Source organism: Littorina saxatilis, linkage group LG12 (assembly GCF_037325665.1).
Source record: "Littorina saxatilis isolate snail1 linkage group LG12, US_GU_Lsax_2.0, whole genome shotgun sequence".
In the NCBI taxonomy this organism is placed as follows: domain Eukaryota; kingdom Metazoa; phylum Mollusca; class Gastropoda; order Littorinimorpha; family Littorinidae; genus Littorina; species Littorina saxatilis.
The window spans coordinates 73,145,061-73,161,899 of NC_090256.1; the positions used below are offsets into that span (position 1 = coordinate 73,145,061).

Here is a 16,839-nt window from a genome sequence, read left to right on the forward strand (position 1 = left end):
CTCTACTTTCTTTTCTGGCAAGACGATGATACAGTTTGAAATGTTAGCTGTAGACTTTGAAAATGCCGTATCTGGCACTTTCGGCTTGATCGACACACACAGTCAAAATTAGCTTATGATTGACCTCGCACAATATCAGTGTCACTTCTAATCAGAGCGACTTTGATAGAACTTTCCCTGTGGCATGATTGAAGTGGTATTAACAATTGTTTCAACAGCATTAGTGGTAATCAGCTGATAGATAACGGTCATTGGCTTGGCTTTGACTGTAATTGAATTCTGTTCATTTGGGTTACAGTGCAACTTACCCTAAGCTTACCACAAAATGATTTCATCAGTCTGCTCAGTAACTATAAAGTGCAGGGTTTCATTTACTAGTGCGCCCTGCGCCATTGGCGCATTAAATCTGAAAATGTCCCATCACAATTCCCTTCAGTGCGTCAAAGGGCGCATTGAGATTACGTACCACTGCGCCACCAAATGTACACTTTACATCGGATTACACACACACACATACACACACACACACACACACAACACAAACAGACACACACACACACACACACACACACACACACACACACACAGACACACACACACACACACACACACACACACACACTCATCATATTGCACTATTTTACATCTTTGGTCAAAATGGGTACAGGCCTCTTTGGTGCTTCTTGCCTTCGACTATGTCCCATCGGAATTTGGTTGAGGGGGACAAATGTCCCATTGCCTTTTTCTCCCAGGCTAAACCCTGAAAGTGTGGCAATCTGTGTCACTGGAACTTAACTATAGCAGAATAGTAAGATATAAATATATATGCATTGTCGCCATAATAAGAAGGAAGAAGAACTAAAAGTAAGGCAAACAAACAAGGGAAACATGAGATTTGATGCACAGTATTTGTTCATGGGAGTTTATACTGTTTTATTTCTTCAGAATGTGGCAAACTTGTGGGTATACATTCAAACTTGCCCTGCCACATCATCATAGATAGGTTTGACTGTTAATATATATGTGTAAATTGTGCAGATTACAAGTGGGACATTTATTCTTACTTTTGCAACATTCCAGATGGGACCTTGAAGCTTCACCATGTAAGACAGTGAGTAGAAGACAACATGTAGGAGGTGTGAGGCCGCAGTTACCTCCCCCTTATCTCTCCGTCCAAACCGCCATGCCTGCACAGGACAGGCCATACAAGCCACAAGATCCTGAGCAGTAAGTGGACACTGTTGGTCACAATCATCAGTCAATAAAGCTACCAAGGGCCAGAAGAAGTTAGTTATAGTGCAATAATTGTGATCGATATTCAGAATAATTTTATTTACGCCTTTTATTCATATTGTAATGTCATGTCAACATGCTAAAAACTTTTTTTTTTAAATTGCAAAATCATCAAATTCAGATACTGTGGTTGTTGAACAGTTCTCAGGAGGTTTGAAATAGAGTCAGGTGTTATTGCTTTAAACAGTGGCGCATGTACATGTTATCATATGTTGGGTTGTTTCTTTTCGCTTCAGAGAAAAGAAGGATCTATGCCAGCTTCTAGGTCTCATCAACACTCCTGCAAACAAGCAGCAGGTAAGTGAAAAGACCTTTTGGAAATAATTATGTTTGGATTTTTTATGGCTGTGGTGAGTTGGGCCTTTTAAGAGCTGCTAGCATGGCAGAGTTTCAATCGGCTTTACACAAACTTTTATTGGTTTGAAGTTGGTCAGGAGTCGCTGAGATTAAGTCGGCGACACGTCTGCGGAGTGAACGGTCCCAATAATTTAGTCCCGATTTAGTTCAGATTTAGCAGTGTATGTGACTTCATGTTGAATTTCAGATTACTATTTACGTATACATTGCGTCAGCAAAACAGACAGAATGAAAGAAAAGTTCACTTTCTTCACTCAGGGTACTGGAGTTACTTATTGCCATGCTTTGTGTGTGTTTGTGTGTGTGTCTGTTTGTGTACATCCCTGTGTGTATGTCTCTGTTTGTCTGTCAGTGTATTTGTGTGTATGTGTGTGTGTGTGTGTGTGTGTGTGTGTGTGTGTGTGTGTGTGTGTGTGTGTTCATGGAAACCTTAAAAGCAAATGCTTTCTGTTAACAGCTTCCATCTCTGCGTAATGTGGTCAAGGGAGGCAACTCACCTCGGCAGCCACGGCCCACCGAGCTGCAGCCACGCTCTGGTGCCCAACAGCTGCAGTCCACGGAGGCTATACAGCTGGAAAACTTCAGGTAGCATGTTGGAGATATACATTCCCCCCCCCCCCCCCCCCCGCCCACCCCCCCATCCCCCTTCTTCCATGAGAAAACACCTGTATTTTAGCTTAACTAAGCCCTTCCCTCCAGATGTAGTTTACCTCCTCCTTTGTGCCATGAAAAATTTCAAACCATCCCAGCCCCTCCCACCTAAAACAACATATGAAAGTCTAAAAGAATGAGATGGTTGGTGTAGTTTTTGTTCAGAAGGAGCAATAGAGATATTTTGTACCCTTCACTTAAAATGTATGTGTGTACTTGTGTGTGTGTGCACATGTATTCACTGAGGCACATGCATGGGCATAATGCATGTGTGTGAAAGAGAGAGAGAGACAGTGTGTGCGTGTTATGCATATATATGCCAATGTATTTACTCCCCTCTTTGTAATACTTTACCGTTTCTTTTTTTCATGCTAGAGTTATCAGTACCTGTACAATATAGCAATTTTGAACTGAAAGATTGTGTTTTTGTTGCAGCCTGCGTTACCAGGGTCAGAGAGACTTCACTGGCCATTCTCACCACAAGCTTTTCTGTGATATCTTCTCTAGTCTCAGCAAGCATCGCCTCTGTTCCAAGTAGGTTCACACATTTCATTGTCAACAGTTGGGGCTTTGGAGGTCTGTGCATGGGTGCACTCATTGAAGTTTGTATTTGAATATGCATAATTTTGTTTCTGAATATGCATAAGAATGTTTCTGAATATGGAAAACTGGGAACTGGGAGGAGGTGTGACTGTGAAATCTGAAGGAGAACAGAAAAAAATATCTCTCTTTACCTTTAAGTACAGTTAGAAGTGATCTTTGCGAATGTGTCTGGTCTGGCTTCATGACAGCTAAACAGTATCTGACAGACACAATGGATAACATGATTAGGCTTGGAGAGCTAGCGCTGGAGGGGGTTTAAAGTGATTGGGTGTATGTGTCATAGAACATTGGGGTGTATGTGTCATAGAACATTGTGGTGTATGTGTCATAGAACATTGTGGTGTATGTGTTATAGAACATTGTGGTGTATGTGTTATAGAACATTGGGGTGTATGTGTCATAGAACATTGTGGTGTATGTGTCATAGAACATTGGGGTGTATGTGTTATAGAACATTTGGGTGTATGTGTCATAGAACATTTGGGTGTATGTGTCATAGAACATTGGGGTGTATGTGTTATAGAACATTGGGGTGCATGTGTCATAGAACATTGGGGTGTATGTGTCATAGAACATTGGGGTGTATGTGTTATAGAACATTGTGGTGTATGTGTCATAGAACATTGGGGTGTATGTGTCATAGAACATTGGGGTGTATGTGTTATAGAACATTGGGGTGTATGTGTCATAGAACATTGTGGTGTATGTGTTATAGAACATTGGGGTGTATGTGTCATAGAACATTGTGGTGTATGTGTTATAGAACATTGGGGTGTATGTGTCATAGAACATTGTGGTGTATGTGTCATAGAACATTGGGGTGTATGTGTTATAGAACATTGGGGTGTATGTGTCATAGAACATTGTGGTGTATGTGTCATAGAACATTGGGGTGTATGTGTCATAGAACATTGGGGTGTATGTGTCATAGAACATTGGGGTGTATGTGTCATAGAACATTGGGGTGTATGTGTCATAGAACATTGGGGTGTATGTGTCATAGAACATTGTGGTGTATGTGTTATAGAACATTGGGGTGTATGTGTCATAGAACATTGGGGTGTATGTGTTATAGAACATTGGGGTGTATGTGTCATAGAACATTGTGGTGTATGTGTTATAGAACATTGGGGTGTATGTCTCATAGAACATTGGGGTGTATGTGTTATAGAACATTGGGGTGTATGTGTCATAGAACATTGTGGTGTATGTGTCATAGAACATTGTGGTGTATGTGTCATAGAACATTGGGGTGTATGTGTCATAGAACATTGGGGTGTATGTGTCATGGAACATTGTGGTGTAAGTGTCAGATGACAGCTACCCAGCAGGAAGCAAATGTAGAAGCAATTGTGTACACCAGGTGAAGAACTGACACACACACTTGTGTCTGCCCTTTTTCTCAAGGGACTGGCTTAGCAAGGCACCACCACAGAATGTGCTGCGTGTCTTGGTCTGCCTGCGCATCCTGATGAGAGATGAACACTTTCAGAAACTCTTCTTTACTCTGGATGGTGTCAAGTTTCTCTCAGAGGTATGTCATTTAACTAGTGCAATGTTGCTTTGTCTGTGCTGTCTCTGATGTTTGTGTATGAGTGTGCATGTTAGCGTGTGTGTGTGTGTGTGGATCTTAACTTTGAAATGCTCATGCTTTGAGATGTGCATCATTCGGTATGAGGTGGTTTGATTTAAATCTTTCTTCATACTTCCTTTGGCTTTGAAACCTATAATAATTGGATGTCATGTGATCACATTTTTTTATTGGCTTACATGCAACTGTGTTGCATTATTATTGGTACTTAACAGGAGGCTGTGCTGCGCCCTACCCTGCATGTTGCTCACTGAAATTTAGTTATGGTTTATCTTTGATTAACCCGTTCTGTACTGTCTTTGTGTGTATTATGGGTGAAAATTCACATGTATTTTTTGAAGAAGATGATGACCACCATGTGTGATTCTGAAGCAATTTTTGAAAATTGTTAGTTCATCAAAGTAATTTTTTTAAACAAGTAGGAATTATTTTATAAAGTTGTAAAGCTTTATTGGTGAAGTTCAAATACTGAACAAGTTATATATATTTTTATTCTAGTGGTATGCATTAAGTCACTTTTTTCACCTTCAACCAGGGATGTCGTTAGGTGTCGGACATCGGACATTTATTGATGAAAATCCCCAAATGTCCGATTCACATTGCCGCATGTCGGTCAGATGTCCTATCGTTTTAGCCTGAGCGTGGTCATTGTCCGATATGTACTCCATTCCTTCGGACAGCGCGATATTCGTTAATTTTCATTTCAAGATACAAATCTTCTAAAAGACCGAACGCTCTCGTGTTCTGCTGACACTGAAGTTGCCAGTGCCGCGTGCGGATCTTTTCTTTTGTCGGGAATTCCCGAACCGTTTGCGGTATGCGCCGTTTGGGTATTTATAACCGTCTCGGTGCAGCGCACTGATCTAAAAATAGTGGATTATTTTTAGAATAGATCAGTGCATGCTACAGGAGTACGGGAGACAACTCCAGCGGCTCTGAAGTTGTTCATGTTGGTTTCTTTTTTGTGGTTTTTTTGAAACAAAACAAATACAACATTATACGCACACTGTGTTGATGTATTTACTATATTATGTGTGTGTTCTACAGCGCGCGCGCATGGGTGTGTGTGTGTGCGTGTGTGTGTGGGCGCATGACTTTGGAACAATTCCATGGAATGTTATAAGCTGTTTGGCGCAAATTCATAATGTCCTATGAAACTTTCTGAAAGCGGTCAAATGTCCTATTGATGCTGAAGAACTCAGGACATTTGTCCTATAGGTATGAATTTGTAGCAACATCCCTGTTCAACATACTGCAGAGTTTTAACATTAAAACTACAACGTATAAGGAAAAGGTTAAGATTTGCTTTGCTTTATTTTTCACTTCCAAGAATGATTGGACCGTACACCAGTGGTTAGTCAGTGTGTACGTTTATCTTTGCAGCATTTTCGAAGTATTACAGACAGTTACCTGCTCGCCTTGGACGGACCTTATTCAAAAGACATTTTAAAAGAAATGACAAGTAAGAGATTACTCACACTTTGCAAGCATATTCAAAGACCTTTTTACATAGCTTTTGGGTGATTTTTGGTTGATGGTATTGCTGGGCAATGGTTGTGTGTTTTGTGCATCTAGAATGGGGGTATCAGGAGTAAAACAGTCACAATATGTGTTGACATATAACCAGAATACCAATTTCTTTTTTTTTTTTTTAAATGCAAAAATATTTGCTTGAAGCATGCATTTACAGGCGGCCTGTTTTTAAGAATTTGCCAGCTGTGCACTAACTGACCACAAAAGCATGCAGTAGTCGGTTGGTTTAGGTTAAGTTTTTGTTGAGAATGTGGGATGGTGTGGAATGAGTCAAATACATGTACCTGCATTTGCTCGGAATGGAACATCTGTAACTTTTGTTTGGTGCTTGTCTGTTACATCTTGATAATACAGTGGAACCCCTCTCTAGCGACCTTGAAAATGTTGACAAAAATCGGTCCTTATGGAGGGGGGTCCTTACAGAGGGAGGGGGCGGGGTCAGGGGGCCACAAAGAAAGTCACCTCAGATTTTCTTAAAAAAAGAAAACAGAGAAGTTTGAGTTGCTGACGACCGTTTCCTCAAGCAAACTGCTTCGATTTCATGTTTGACATTGTCGATGGTGTCCACCAGTTCTGGTGCATGTTTCAATGCAAAAAGAGTTAGTTTCTGAGCAAGCATTCTTTACAGCAGTCCCTGCAATGATGAAGGCCCTCCGAGAAAGAGAGTGAAAAATCGGCCACTGTTCTCAGCATCGCGTATCTGTGTGTAATCTCTTTCATTGACAAGATACTCTTGTTTCCCCGCAGCCTTGACCAGTGATCTGTGAACCCTTCAGTTGTGTTGCTTTGTCAAAAGATAGACACAGTCAACTAGTTTTGCTCTGACCGTGAACAGTGCAGCTGGCCTCAATTAGCCGGTGACACCTCTCTGGCCACAGCACCAAACAGTACATGGCTGGGGGAGAGAGAGATCGAGAGAGAGAGAGAGAGGGGGAGGGGGGGTAGCTGGCTAAACTCAGTGGGGTGTCCGGTGTCACTGCATGTCAGCAGGAAGACCATTGGAGAGAAATAGAGAGGTGTAGTACTCTTCCAAACAATTTCCAAGGATCAGTTGTCAGGGCTTAGGGTGAGGGAGAGTGAGAGCGGTTTTGTGTACAGTGTATTTCCGACTGAAGAGTGAAAAGTCACTGCCACAAGATCGGCATGCAGTCAATAAAGCCAGACAAGAAGAATGATTATGACATGCGGCTCTATCTGCTGGTTTTTTATTCAAACTGGTTTTCAACGCTTATTCTCACAAAGCATCTGCACACCTGCCTCTGCCTCTGTGCTGTGTTTGTGTGGCTGCTTTCGTATGATGTCAGTGCATGGTGAGTGCGTTCACTGCCTTGTCACCACTTTCCCACCTTTTCAGAATGTTTTCTTTGTCTTGGATAATTCTTTGAATTTGCAATTTTCCAACATCAAGACTTTTTGCAATCGCGAGAGTTAAATATTTTCTTTTCTTTGTAGACGCCATGTCGATCTCCACTGCTCTTGTGTCCAAAGACTGTCTATTCTGACTGAATTGAACGGTGTATGTTGGTCACGTGAGTTTGTTTTCTCGATGATTGGTTTGTGATGTTTACTCAGCCCACCCAACCATCACACCTCTCAGCGGTTAATTAGTGCCTTTGCTTACGCGAGACGGTTATAACTGGTCATAACCGGTTTGTCAGTGATGCATTACGCTGACTGAGAGTCTTGGCTTTGTCTGACAAAGTCGTTACACAAGCTGTTAGGTCGGTCCTTAGACGTTAGAGCGGGGTGGTCGCTACACTGGTGACAACTATATAAGGAAACACATCGGTTAAAAAAAAAAGGGTCGTTGTGGCGGGGTAGTCCTTAGAGAGGGGGGTCCTTGTGAGGGGTTCCACTGTACTTAGGACTGGCATCTTGAAGAATAATGATTGCCTTTTGTGACTAAATAAAGATTCCATGTGCTTGATGTATTTCTGTTTGCTTTGTTCCAATTGATCTGCTTTTGCGATATAAAACGGTAAAATTGTTTCAGCAAGTTTTGTCACACTCTGACTTTTATGTGCTTTTCTTCCTTGCAGACATGTTTCAAAAGCTGTCAGCAGTTGAGGAACAGAGAGAGTGGCTGGTAGCGTGTGATGCACATAAGGTGGGTATCATACTTTGTTCCTAAATCAGTAATGGTATGATCTGCTTCAGACCTGACACAATCAGTGCAGGCTAAGCCCCCCCGTGGGTTAGGGGGAAGAATTTACCCGATGCTCCCCAGCATGTCGTAAGAGGCGACTAACGGATTCTGTTTCTCTTTTTACGCTTGTTCAGTGTTTCTTGTATAGAATATAGTCAATTTTTGTAAAGATTTTAGTCAAGCAGTATGTAAGAAATGTTAAGTCCTTTGTACTGGAAACTTGCATTCTCCCAGTAAGGTAATACATTGTACTACGTTGCAAGCCCCTGGAGCAAATTTTTGATTAGTGCTTTTGTGAACAAGAAACAATTGACAAGTGGCTCTATCCCATCTCCCCCCTTTCCCCGTCGCGATATAACCTTTGTGGTTGAAAACGACGTTAAACACCAAATAAAGAAAATGCAGGCTAAGTTAGCCTTGAATGGGTTCACTGTCGTAGTTTGCAAGAGCAGGTTATAAAATAGATGTAACATATGACATGCCTTTCAGAATGTTAGTACTAGCTGTTCCAAACATGTGTAAAGCTTTGTAATTTTAAGGCACAATATGTGAAATCTGCAGTGTGCATGGTTCAAATTAAATTGTACATGCAAATGTCCTTTTTACATTTAGTCAAGTTTTGATTAAATGTTTTAACATAGAGGGGGGAATCGAGACGAGGGTCGTGGTGTATGTGTGTGTGTGTGTCTGTCTGTCTGTGTGTGTGTGTAGAGCGATTCAGACTAAACTACTGGACCGATCTTTATGAAATTTGACATGAGAGTTCCTGGGTATGATATCCTCAGACGGTTTTTTCATTTTTTTGATAAATGTCTTTGATGACGTCATATCCGGCTTTTCGTGAAAGTTGAGGCGGCACTGTCACGCTCTCATTTTTCAACCAAATTGGTTGAAATTTTGGTCAAGTAATCTCCGACGAAGCCCGGACTTCGGTATTGCATTTCAGCTTGGTGGCTTAAAAATTAATTAATGACTTTGGTCATTAAAAATCTGAAAATTGTAAAAAAAATTTATTTTTTATAAAACGATCCAAATTTACGTTCATCTTATTTTCCATCATTTTCTGATTCCAAAAACATATAAATATGTTATATTTGGATTAAAAACAAGCTCTGAAAATTAAAAATATAAAAATTATGATCAAAATTAAATTTTCTAAATCAATTTAAAAACACTTTCATCTTATTCCTTGTCGGTTCCTGATTCCAAAAACATATAGATATGATATGTTTGGATTGAAAACACGCTCAGAAAGTTAAAACGAAGAGAGGTACAGAAAAGCGTGCTATCCTTCTCAGCGCAACTACTACCCCGCTCTTCTTGTCAATTTCACTGCCTTTGCCATGAGCGGTGGACTGACGATGCTACGAGTATACGGTCTTGCTGCGTTGCATTGCGTTCAGTTTCATTCTGTGAGTTCGACAGCTACTTGACTAAATGTTGTATTTTCGCCTTACGCGACTTGTTCTTGTTCATGTATTGTTTGGTCGGTGTTGTTTTAATAGTTTGCTAAAGTAGAATAAGAAACATTTGTATAAAATATACCACAGGTTTGAATTTTGCTTTTCACTTTTTGGATTTTAAAATGTCTGTTCTCATAATGTTCTGTGTTCATTTTCAGTCACTGGTATTGCTACTGTCAGCCACTGACGTGTTTGTGCTGCACTGCTGTCTTCATGCGCTGATTGGGCTGGCTCAAAGGTGAAGTCACTCTTGTGCATCTTATTCGTGTACACATCCCTTTGATATGTTTACTTGTCAAGTCCTCTGTTCAGTTAAAAAAAAATATATATATACATGTTTTTTACAGAAAAATCTTGATTGAATGAGTTTTTCTTGGATCATTTAATGGCCTCATTGATTTTTATTTATAAAGGTGTTTGTCACAGCTATGTAATTTAATTTTTTTTTCTTTGTTTTGATGTTCAGAAGTCTGTTGTTATTTTACAAAAAAAAGATAGCTAATTGCTTGACAGACTTTGTGGTTGAACTATACTGACAACTGTATGTATGCATATGATCTCTTTTCTCTCCTTGCTGCTGTTACCATCGTATCAATTATTCTTATTTGGGATTTTTGTGTTGAATAGTTCCCGACCACGCCAGTTGATTGGAGAGCTGAACTCGATTCACATGCTGCTCAGGATTATTCAGGAATATGACACCATTTCAAAAAAGTGAGTTCACACGCTTTGGGGTGTCTTAAAGGTTTTATTGTGGCGTTTAATTTACATTTGTATCTGCTCAGTTGTAGCACTTTTCTCTAAAGATTGGATGAAGAAAATCAGTTCTTCTGAGTCTGTCATTGCTGCTAAACCACAGATGGTCTTGTTGAGGGATTAATAAACCCTTTCGATGCCTGTAGGACATCATCTGACGTCTGGGTAGCTTGCTTAACTCATTGTCTCCTAGGTACTGATATATCCATGCCCACTCATATGGCTCTATCTGACCAGGTACGGATATATCCGCTCAGACTGTTAGCTTCAGTCTCTTTCTGTAACGTCCATCTAACGCCTGCATTCCAGCGTGTTGATACACAGTTACTACACAGTTACTACAATTCTGAGTGACCTGCTGCAGCACAGCTGGTCTCGGCTAAAAAAAACTTGGTCAACATAGGTGGGGTAGAAAGTGTTAAAGCGCAACAAACCATTTAATAAACCACAATGAAGAAGGAGAACAACAACAAACAAACAATGTGTGTGTGTGTTGTATTTATTTATACATCAAGGTTACATTATAAGATGTTTGGTGGCTTGTTGACAGACCAGCTTTTTTGTTGGTCCAAGGGGACCATATCGTCTTTTGTTTCATATGTATCGACCAAGGCCGAAGGCCGCGGTTAATAAATATGAGACAAAAGGCGATATGCTCCCCGAGGACCAACAACAAAGTGCTGGTCTGACAACAAGCTACCAAACATCGTTTTTGTCATCATTTTGGTTGTGCAACAAAATGCACAATAACCCACAGGGAGACGAATTTTTAGAATCCAACTCCGGGCCACAAAGCATCGACACAGTAGCACGAGATAACACGTCAAACTTGTATGTGACGTCAAACGTAGCTTGTTGACGCTTTTCTTCCAGTCTGAAAATGTACAGAGCTGCGATCATACCTGTGAATTCAGTAAGTGTTGAGCATATTTCTTTTCTTGTAAGTGTTTATGACTTTTCGTTGTGGATTTTGCGATTACAGAGATAAGTTGCAAATTGACCATGAGTCGCCGCGGTAATTATCAACATTGATTGGGTCTTTATTATTATTATTATTATTGAGAGTGAATGCTTACAATCGTTGTCCTCGGAAACACAAATCCAAAGCCACGATGGTTCCACACATCAAACAATCAGCCTGATTGGCTTTTACTTTGACAATCCACGTTTCACATGAAAGCTCAAACCCATTCACCACCTCGAGTTATTGTATGGGGAACATGAGATTTATTTACCAGGTGGTTGTGAATGAAAACTCGTGAAAATGATGACAATGTAAGTTATTCAATCATGTAATTACAGGTGATGCTTTGTAGACAAATATTTACTTGCAGCGAACAGGTTAAGACTTTGCCTCGTCAAGACAGCCATGTACACTTTTCACACAAGATCATTCTCTATGCTTAGAAACACAATTAATTTGGTTGTCAGCTACATGTATTGAATTGGTGAATATTCTCAATTTATCATGCCGAAAGACATTGCAGATAACCTCGCTGTGTGAAACTTGACTGATTGGTTTTGTATGTGGTGTAATTACCTGTCTGTATGTGGTGTAATTACCTGTCTGTATGTGGTGTAATTACCTGTCTGTATGTGGTGTAATTACCTGTCTGTTTGCCAGAAATCCACAAACAGATGGACTGCTAACGTTCCAAAATTCTGAATTTGAAAATCAAGAATGTTTTTGTCTGTTTGCTATTTTAACTTTTCACTGGTTGTAATTATGTGCTAGAGGCACCACTACAAGCTGTAGGCGTGTTGATGTTTTCTAAAATACTGATTATTTTTGTGATGGCTGCGTAATGAAAGAAAACACTGTTGAATCGAAGTCATTTCAAAGCAAAAACATCAAAATGTGACCAAGGTGCTTGTTCAGAATTGTTTGTTGTTGTCTTAGGTGCAAGGAGGTTGGTCCCGCATTACCCTCACTTAGTCTATAGCGTATGTTGTATGCTAAATCAGTTTTGAATAGCCTCCCTTGCTCATCTGTCCGTTTGTTTTGGTTGGTAAATCGTTAGATCTTTAGTCTTTCCTTCAGTTTTATTGTCTGTCTTCTTCTTTTTTTACATTTAGTCAAGTTTTGACTAAATGTTTTAACATAGAGGGAGAATCGAGACGAGGGTCAGTGTGTATGTGTGTGTGTGTGTGTGTGTGTGCATGTGTGTGTGTGTAGAGCGATTCAGAGTAAACTACTGGACCGATCTTTATGAAATTTGACATGAGAGTTCCTGGGTATGATATCCCCGGACGTTTTTTTTCATTTTTTCGATAAATGTCTTTGATGACGTCATATCCGGCTTTGTGTAAAAGTTGAGGCGGCACTGTCACACCCACATTTTTCAATAAAATTGATTGAAATTTTGGCCAAGCAATCTTCAACGAAGACCGGACTTCGGTATTGCATTTCAGCTTGGAGGCTTAAAAATTAATTATAGACTTTGGTCATTAAAAATCTAAAAAATTGAAAAAAAAATGTTTTGGGTATAAAACGATCCAAATTTACGTTCATCTTATTCTTCATCATTTTCTGATTCCAAAAACATATAAATATGTTATATTTGGATTAAAAACAAGCTCTGAAAATTAAAAAAATGTAGAAATTATGATCAAAATTAAATTTTCTAAATCAATTTAAAAACACTTTCATCTTATTCCTTGTCGGTTCCTGATTCCAAAAACATATAGATATGATATGTTTGGATTAAAAACACGCTCAGAAAGTTAAAACGAAGAGAGGTACAGTAAAGCGTGCTATGAAGCACAGCGCAACCGCTACCGCGCCAAACAGGCTTGTCACTTTCACTGCCTTTTGCACTAGCGGCGGACTACGTTCAATTTCATTCTGTGAGTTCCACAGCTTGACTAAATGTAGTAATTTCGCCTTACGCGACTTGTCTACCTTGTTTTGTGCCTGAAGAAGACCCTAGGGTTTAAACATTGCTGTTATTTGTTTTGTACGTGAGGACCGTATATTTTGGTCTTTTTATGTATCACTCTCACGTGCAGTCACCATTGGTTTTCTGCTCATGTCATAAGTATGTAGAGCGCTTACCTCCCTTTGTTTCTCAGATGTAAGTACTGTGGTGTTGTCTTTCAGGCTGGCTGCCAACCTGTTGAGGTTGCTCTGTGCTGACCCACAGAGCAGAGAAACTATCAAATCCTACGATGGAGTTCCTGTACTCTTGAGGTAAGCTCCTAAACAAGGTCTGCTAACTGTATTTAATGATTAAGGTACATGCAGGCACTCGATTCAAAGCATTGCATAGGGAATCGTGGTGTTTGGATACATTATTTGCCTATTGTTGTTCTGAAAAGGAATGAACAAATCAGTTTGTGTTGTGTGTGTGTGTGTGTGTGTGTGTGTGTGTGTGTGCCCCTGCATGCCTTCTAGCCTATGCCTGTCTTTTCTGCGCTTATACCTGCCTTTGATAAACAGCCACAAGTTCCTTCTGGTTTTGGCTGAACCATTTCTCACCAAAGTCCACCTGTACGTTTAGTTAAAATAAGAAAAGAGGGAAGGGGGGAGTTTGGTGGAAGTGTGGTGGATGCATTAAAGTATAAAAGTGTGACAGCTAGGGTGACCAGTCACTAATTATAGAGTTAAGCTGTTGTCATTGTCCAGTTAAGTCTTTGTTGCCGATCATTTTGTGTTAGGTGTCTATTCATTGTTAACAAAAAGTACTGGTGTGCACCAGCCGTGCTCAAACACAGCTTGTTTACATCTGAGCGGTGGCCATGTTTGATTCCGTCTAAAAATAGATTGAGTGCATGTGCTATTTTATGCAATCTAAGGCTTTATATTACTTTTAGATGTTAATAATGCATGGATATAGATACTATGTTGCTGTATGTTCGTGCTTAAATACCTTTTAAGGCCCTGTTGGTCCTTAAATTGTTTCAATGTTCGATCAGCTCCGACCCAAACGTCCCACGCTATCTGAATTTTAGCGCCCAGTAGGTGACGTCTGGAATTTCCCTATTATCTCCATAATTGTAACTTTTCCATAAATCTAACTTAGTGCACTTCATTTCTTATTCCCTTAAGATACTTTTTGAGTTAAAGTGCATTAATAACTGTTTGGATCGAGTAAATCAAAGTTTTCCCCTCAGTTCGACCGGTGTCTCGCCGCGTGACGTCACACGCGTCATTTTAGTATCTGTGTTTCTTTATCAAGTTTAACGTCACATAACTCGTCATAAGTTCCATTTTACCACAAGTATGACACATGTATGGAAAGTTCAGGAGTTCATCTTGTAATGGAGTGAATTGTATTTGGTGCAGGAAGTGATCGAGTTTAGCAATCTTTATTTTGCTGGGTTTTGATCGTTAATCGGTCATTCATTCTGAGTAATTAATCATAATTACTTTTTGATCTGGACTTCTAAAGTTATATTTTATAACATGTTTTAAAAGTATTTTTCACGCTGGTTTTATAGCAACAAACCGATTTCTAATGTGTGCATTTTTTGTAAAGTTATTAGCTGTTAAAGATTCTAAACAAACACAGATTTGGCTATCAGGCACTGCCAGACTGCCCTTTTGGAAATTGCTGAGAGCCGCTTGCAGTGCAGTCCGCGCGGGCAGTATAAATAGCCTCCGGTACCAGCATAAGAGGAGGAGTCATTCAGTCATTCAGTCAGTCAGGCAGTCAGTCAGTCATTCATTCGTTCAGTCCGTGTCTCGGCTGACTGAGGAGATGTAGTTCAACTTTGTATGTTGTGGCTTGTAGCCACCGGCCTCGGTCGGGTTGGCGAAGAGGAGGAGGGAAGAAAGAGAGACAGAGGAATAAAGTTTGTCATGCCAGTAACCTGCTGATGTTGTCACAAGTGTCATCTGTTGTGTCCGAGAGAGTGAGTCCAGAATTGAGAAAGAGTCCGTAACACATCAGCAAGAGAAGAGAACAAAAGAACAGAACATTCTTTTCCGAACCTCTACAAAAACTTGATCTGAAAGGCTTTCATGGTTAAGGTCTCATCAGATCCTCATCATGATTGATTGGTTATTCTTTCTATTGTTCCTGCATACTCATGCTGAAACTTGATGTTTCAGTCAGCTACACGGGGACAACGCCCAGCTGCTGTACCACGTTGTGTGGTGCCTCGTTCAGCTGTGCGAAGACGACCCTGACTGCAGCGCCCTCATGAGGCACATGGGCGCCATTCCACTGCTCATGGCCCTGCTGCAGTGAGTACAGTATTTGTATTTATAGTTGCTGCAGTGAGTACAGTATTTATAGTTGCTGCAGTGAGTACAGTATTTATAGTTGCTGCAGTGAGTACAGTATTTATAGTTGCTGCAGTGAGTACAGTATTTGTATTTATAGTTGCTGCAGTGAGTACAGTATTTATAGTTGCTGCGGTGAGTACAGTATTTATAGTTGCTGCAGTGAGTACAGTATTTATAGTTGCTGCAGTGAGTACAGTATTTGTATTTATAGTTGCTGCAGTGAGTACAGTATTTATAGTTGCTGCGGTGAGTACAGTATTTATAGTTGCTGCAGTGAGTACAGTATTTATAGTTGCTGCAGTGAGTACAGTATTTATAGTTGCTGCGGTGAGTACAATATTTATAGTTGCTGCGGTGAGTACAGTATTTGTAGTTGCTGCAGTGAGTACAGTATTTATAGTTGCTGCAGTGAGTACAGTATTTATAGTTGCTGCAGTGAGTACAGTATTTATAGTTGCTGCGGTGAGTACAGTATTTATAGTTGCTGCGGTGAGTACAGTATTTATAGTTGCTGCGGTGAGTACAGTATTTATAGTTGCTGCAGTGAGTACAGTATTTATAGTTGCTGCAGTGAGTACAGTATTTATAGTTGCTGCAGTGAGTACAGTATTTAGAGTTGCTGCAGTGAGTACAGTATTTAGAGTTGCTGCAGTGAGTACAGTATTTAGAGTTGCTGCCGTGAGTCTTCTCTTTTAAGATCTCCACAAAAAAATTAAAAAGCAGGTTTTTATAAAGGGAGGAAGTCTTAACACAGAGGTAAATTTACCGAGATTATGAACAGAAAATCAGAAAAATCCAGGTCTAGAAAAGGATCACAAGTCTTAATGTGACAGGGAGACTACCGTCGTGATGGGGTCTGGCGGCTTTTGTCTCTCTGTATGTTCATGGATTCCTTTGCGAATGCATAACAGTTTTTATAGGGCTTAGAAATAAGCTCTAAAATTCTCAATCCTGTTTGATTGGACTTCGCCTCCAAAGGTGATTGTGGTGTTTTCAGCACTCCGTTACATTAAATGGGGGGTCTTAAAAGGGGTTACACTGCACCTGTGAAAAAAGGACACAGTTTAAAGCTAAACAAGTTGGCAGGCGTCCTTTTCTTTTTACTTCTGGTGTTCATGAGGCGGATGGGCCCATCCCAGTGTTGATAACATTGCAGGCGTCCATTTCTTTTTACTTCTGGTGTTCATGAGGCGGTGGGCCCATCCCAGTGTTGATA

At 40.2% G+C, this 16,839-nt stretch overlaps 1 protein-coding gene across 1 annotated transcript in view; it reads left to right on the forward strand.

Annotated features, from left to right (window-relative positions):
• Positions 1-1,061: 1,061 nt before the first annotated feature.
• Positions 1,062-16,839, forward strand: part of LOC138983235 (serine/threonine-protein kinase Nek10-like) — a 38,088-nt gene continuing 22,310 nt past the window's right edge. Inside the window, exons 1-11 of the mRNA XM_070356652.1 lie at positions 1,062-1,227; positions 1,530-1,590; positions 2,108-2,235; positions 2,737-2,835; positions 4,312-4,438; positions 5,879-5,957; positions 8,068-8,135; positions 9,796-9,875; positions 10,265-10,351; positions 13,494-13,583; positions 15,447-15,581. Of these exons, the coding sequence (XP_070212753.1) occupies positions 1,184-1,227; positions 1,530-1,590; positions 2,108-2,235; positions 2,737-2,835; positions 4,312-4,438; positions 5,879-5,957; positions 8,068-8,135; positions 9,796-9,875; positions 10,265-10,351; positions 13,494-13,583; positions 15,447-15,581 (998 nt within the window). The 5' untranslated portion in view covers positions 1,062-1,183. The remainder of the gene's footprint in view (positions 1,228-1,529; positions 1,591-2,107; positions 2,236-2,736; positions 2,836-4,311; positions 4,439-5,878; positions 5,958-8,067; positions 8,136-9,795; positions 9,876-10,264; positions 10,352-13,493; positions 13,584-15,446; positions 15,582-16,839) is intronic.